Genomic DNA, 5,828 nt, shown 5'->3' with positions numbered 1-5,828 from the left:
ACCAAAACAAAAGAAACAACAAATTGTAATAATTTTCTAAGAATAAGAAATACTAGACTACACTAGTACATTATGTGAGGAAATGCAATACAGGTATAAAAACAAAATACACTCGATTACTTACTAATCAACTACCCTAATCCTCGACCTCCACACCCTCCTATCAAAGGTCAGATTCGGTAAGCTGAAGATGTGTCATGTCTTGCCAAATCACTTGACCTTCCTATGGTACCAAAAGGAGTGGGAGGAATCAAGCAAAGATCTTGCACACCACTGTATTCTCTTAGTTTACAACACTATAAAGCCAGTTATATAAACCTGAAGCTGAATGATTCTCCTCCCAACTACAAAAGCACAGGTATAATATTAATTTCCACCTTTGGCCGCTCTTGCTCAAAAGGGAATTGACTTTTCCTTGTAACATCTTCCATGTAAACAATCCAAAAGTCCAACCCTCTCTCAACTTGAAATTCTCAACTACAGGATTAAAGGAACATGCCAACTTATGAAGCAACTATTTATACATGCCAATGTGCCATCCTTAACAACTCATAGAACACACTGAGCGACTTCCTTGAATCCAGTTTGACTTCTTTCTCATCCAGATGGCTGAAATTAGAAGATTCTATTGTATGATGAATTTTCGCTCGTACCTGGAATAGCACACAAACTCCTCCAGTGGGTTTGCTCCCATTGCCGGTCCCACGCCTGGATAAAAGAGGAGGGTTGTGGTAGGCTGGCAGCCAGTGTAAAACTTGTCAATTCATGACATGATGAATCCTCGTAATACTTGGAATAGCACAAAGCTTGAATTCCTACTCAAATGCTCCATTGAATTACACAAGCATGCTCAATAACTGTTTCAAACAACCATTTTCGCTAGATATTGAACCATTACCATTACAAAATATTTTCTTGTAATACAAACTAATGTCATCAAGATCAAAGCCCTTAGACATGTGCAGCGAATGATAAAATTGCATATTCATTGGAGGACACTCAAAAGTACAACAGTATTATACATTACAAACCAGTTAGATAAAGCTGAAGAAAATACTGTGAGTCCTAAAAATTAAATCTTTTGCTCATAAATGAGCCCTCACAGTGGATGACATAGAATTGCATATAATGCATGTTTTGCTCTGGCATTATGCACAGAATTCATCATTTGGAAATGAATTTAATCAGAGAGTTAACATCCCTTTCCCTTGGGCAACTTTGTCGTCATATGGAATGATAAGATAAGCAAAAAAAAAAAGCAAGTACTTAAACTGTATAGTAATTTCCATCACTAAAATTTAGCAGCAAGCAATTCTTTAGTAAGGCTCATGCTTACTAAATTGACATTCAAAGTAAGGCTCATGCTTATTAAAAATGAAATTTGTTGATGGAAAAAGCAAGATCATCCTATTTCAGCTAATCCTCCTTCATACACATGCAGAAAAGTGGAGACAAACACTAAACTTTTCTTTCAAGAAAGATAGTAATAGCAAGGTAATAACTACAGGCAATTCATGAATCCGAAAACATATATCATACAAGATAAGAATCTCCAATCTACATGAAGGAAAAATAAACTTTTTTTAAAATAAGTAATCTACATGTAGAAATAAAGCAGTGCAGAAATAGTTGATCAAGCCCACAAACTATCAATGACCAAGGTTGGGAATACATTGACGTGGCTAGAGAACAAGGAACAATTCTTTAAAGCAATCGATATTTTTAAAACTAGTAACTACGCTAACTAATGAAAGAATTCATTAACTGTTGAAATCACTGTCGATATTGACGTTAAAAGAGTTACATACAATTTGATTGTGTAATATGCTGTACTCTCACTACCTCATCTCACCTTCCTAATTTAAAAGGAACCAGAATACAAAGAAAAACAACAAAAAGAAAACCATAAAATCAGTGCTTTACATACATTTCATAGGACTAACAGAACTCCCTAGAAACAGAAATTCTAAGCAAGCAAATACACAAATTAGACTAACCAGTGACCACTTACTAGCGATAATAACAAAGAACATCCATACCAGCCCTGGCCAGCAAGGCCGCCGACGAGACAAGATGGCTTATCCCTTGGCAACGGCAGCATCTATCACTTTGACAAGAATTCTTTGAAGTCATTACCAAAGGGAGTTAGCTGTCAAATGGAGCACTCTGAATCTTTTGGTGTAAGTTAGATGAACTAAAGCACAACAAAGCAAAGAAACTCGCAAACCACTGTACAGATCTCTTTGTTCACACTATTCCGTGCATTTTAAGCCAGTTAAATAAACCTGTGTCTGAATAATTGTCCTCCCAATTTTAAATCCAGGTACCACGGTAAATCCCACCTTTGGCCTCGTCTTGCTCAAAGGGAATCGACTTTTCCTTGAAACATCATCCATGTACACCATCGAAAAGTCAACCCCTCTCTCGACTTGGAATATCTCGACTACAGGATTAAACGAAAACGCCAACTTATGAAGCAACCATATCGCACTTGCCATCCTCACAAACAACTCGTAAAACACACTTAAGGACTTCCACGAATCCACTATGACTTCTTTCCCATCCAAATTTCTAAAAATCGACGATTCTATTGTAGGATGAATAATCTGCTCGTACTTCTTCTCACAAAATCTTGAAAACGCAGAATTAGGATTCTTACTCAAAACCTCCATCGGATTACACGAAACATGCTCAAGTAATTGTTTCAAACAATCATTTTCACCAGACATTAAACCATCCTCATTACACAACATTTCTTCATCAGATAAACCAAAATCTTCAAGATCAAAGCCCTTAAACATGCCCAAACAAATATATGAACTAAATGCATATTTAAAGTGTCCTTTTTCAGCATAATTAACATCAGAATACACAGAATTTGCTGCTTTCTCCAAATCCCAACCTGCTCTTTTCATTAACTCCATTAACAACTTACAAAATTTATTCACTAACTTAATTGAATCGCGTAACATAGATTCAAATACAGTAACTGTACACAATACCTCCACACTGGTATTCTCCAAATTTTTATTTTTAACCCCTAATTTTTTTGACAAATTGGAATTAAAAAGTTCCAATTTTTCCAGTTTTTTCCTCAAAATCAAAACTTCATCATCTTTAGAATCCATAAAAGACATTAACTGATTTACCATAGTCTCCAAAACTCTGAGCTTGCTCTGATTCTCTTGAACCTGAAATTCCAATTCTGACCCTACAAGATCATCAAAATTAGAACTTGGGTTTTTCCTAAAATCCCTATACAAATTCTTCATTTCAGTCAATTTCTGAAGAACTGATACCAAAACTTTATCAGCCGACTCGATAGCTTTTTCGTCGAACGGCACGTGAGCTGTTTGCAACTGAAGATAAGAAGCTTCAAATGACGAAATTGTAGCAAAAAGTGAAGAAATTAGGGATTTAGTAAAATGGGTATTTTCATTTTCTGGGAATTTACAGAAATCGGGTTTTATAACAACAACTTTTTGATTAGGGATAAATTCCTCAGCGGAACTGAAGAGAGTGAAGACATCAGTGGAGTTGGAGGTGTTTTCGTCGTCGGTTTCATCGGCGAAGAGTTCGAAGGTTTTGGTACGGACAACATGAGCGAATTTGTGAAACATATCAGAAATTTGTGGAGGTTTTGTTGTTCCTTCCATTTCTACTGGCATTATGAAAACATAGAGTGTTGTTACAGAGAATCAAATACTTGGGTTGTGAATTGAGAGGAGAAAATTGAAGGAGAGAGAGAGAGAGAGATTGGGTGAGTGTGAAGAGAGAGAGGATGCTTTGCTTTGGGAAGACTTAGAAGGAAGGTATGTGTGTGAAAGCTTGTTTCTCTTCTATGTTTGTGATGGTGTGCTTTTGGTGTTTATGGCAAATCATATTAATTTTGTCATATTTAAATTACTTTAATGGATAAAATATATTTTAATTAACTAGTATGATTCATAAGACTACACGTGAGTTGGTATATATATATACACGAGTCGAGGATCTATTAGAAATAGTATTTTTACATCACATAAGCAACGTCCATTTCCAATCAAAAGGTTGTGAGTTCGAGTCTCCCCAATAGCAAGGTGGGAAGTATGTCGGGGGTCTATTTGGAAATAGTCTCTCTACCCCAGGGTAGGGGTAAGGTCTGCGTACACACTACCCTCCTCAGACCCCACTAAGTGAGATTATACTGGGTTGTTGTTGTTGTTGTTGTTGTTGTGTACCTCACATAAGGTAGAGATAAAGTCTGTATACATTCGACTCTTACCAGATCTCACTCGTGAGATCACATTGAATATATTATTATTGTTATTGTTGTTGTTGCGAGTAAATTTTTACAGCATACTTGTGGAGTTTTTTTTCTTTCATTTCATATTTTTATTTTTCTTTTTCCTAATTTGGAGCAAGATATATATTGATCAATTATGCTTTTCTCAACCACTCACCATGAACATGGTGGAATGAGTGAATTTTTTTTTTCTTTCATCGAATATTTTGGGCTTGAAAGGGAGTCTTGGCGTAACTGGTAAAGTTGTTTCCATGTGATCAGGAGGTCACGCTTTCGAGCCGTGAAAATGGTATCTTGTAAAAATATACGGTAACATTGCGTATAATAGACTCTTGTGGTCCGACTCTTCCCTAGACCCGCGTATAACGTGAGCTTAGTGCACCGAACTGCCCTTAAATATTTTGGGTTTGAGCTTTGAAAATGAACTTTTTTCTCAAGTGTTTCTTCCTTAACAAGTTCTACGCGATGCTAATTTAAATTTACACACACAACCCCCCCCCCCCCAACACCCAGAAAAACAATCGGTTTCTAGCGTGAGTTAAATTAAAGTCACCAAATTATATTTTCTAATAGCTCAAACTAAAATTACAAAAACCTATTGAGTTATTCATCTTTGCATTATGAGTTAATTTAATAATCACCAAATTATCTTTTCTAATAGCTCAAACTAAAATTATAAAAACCTATTAAGTTATTCATCTTTGCATTATTTGATGTATCATCACATGATCGACGTATAATTTCTCGAAAATTATGTCATTCGTCTTTCTTAACTTTTGATTAAGAAAATAATAACCTTCAACATTTTAAAGGTAAAAAGATTCCTCCTCCTACTTCAAAATCAATCTGCAAAATGAATTTAACCTTTGACAAAATTCAAAAGTATTTGTCTTAGATATTAGTGTTTGAACAAATACTCTCTCCGTTTCAATTTACGTGAACTCATCTAACTGGCTACGGAGTTTTAGAAAAGAGAGAAGACTTTTGAACTTGTGGTGTAAAATGAGACACATATATTTTGTGTGGCTATAAATCATTACATAAAAATAAATTATTTCTAAATAAGGAAAGAGGTTATTTTTTTTGGTACGGACCAAAAAGTAAATAAGTTCACGTAAATTGAAACGGATGAATTATTATATTAGCAAATTGTTTTCTTTTGTGTTTTTGTGAAAGTAGCAAGTGGACTTTTGGGTCCCGAGGAGGGATTATGATTAACGGTAATAAAGAGGGATGGATAAAGTGACAAGGAGGTTATGGTCTTTCATACTTGAAAAGCTCACTGCTCAGTGGCCGACCGAATGACCAGTTAAATATTTTTTAAATAAGAAATTTACTGAAAATTAATCATTAGGATTCCATATTGTTATTTTTCCTAAATTATTATTTTCTACTTTTTTCCCCTTCTTACCCTGACAATTGAATATTATTTTGATTTAGTACATGATCTAGTTTTGTACGATATTAATTGGTTTAAATATAACATGTTTGAGTGAAATTCGTTTTCTACTAATCATCTAGTGTTTAATGCATAGTTTCTTGG

The 5,828-nt window shown here is 35.0% G+C and overlaps 1 protein-coding gene across 4 annotated transcripts; it reads right to left on the bottom strand.

Moving 5' to 3' along the window:
• On the bottom strand, positions 1–3,874 carry LOC107785485 (protein GRAVITROPIC IN THE LIGHT 1-like). 4 transcript variants are annotated; one of them, XM_016606804.2, is made up of 2 exons: positions 2,012–3,874; positions 1–857 (listed from the first exon to the last, which is right to left on the bottom strand). In XM_016606804.2, exon 1 carries the CDS (start codon positions 3,666–3,668, stop codon positions 2,253–2,255), a length of 1,416 nt encoding a protein of 471 aa, XP_016462290.1. In that variant the 5' UTR covers positions 3,669–3,874; the 3' UTR covers positions 1–857; positions 2,012–2,252. The 4 variants fall into 4 exon arrangements, with proteins under 4 accessions (XP_016462290.1, XP_016462292.1, XP_016462291.1 ...); XM_016606806.2 differs by having other exon boundaries at positions 2,040–3,874; XM_016606805.2 differs by having other exon boundaries at positions 1–736; positions 2,012–3,873.
• Positions 3,875–5,828: the final 1,954 nt, after the last annotated feature.

The sequence above is a fragment of the Nicotiana tabacum genome, chromosome 11, assembly GCF_000715075.1.
Source record: "Nicotiana tabacum cultivar K326 chromosome 11, ASM71507v2, whole genome shotgun sequence".
NCBI classification, from domain to species: Eukaryota; Viridiplantae; Streptophyta; class Magnoliopsida; order Solanales; family Solanaceae; genus Nicotiana; species Nicotiana tabacum.
Note: the sequence above shows the minus strand (reverse complement) of the source record. Positions and strands in the feature narration are given on the sequence as shown.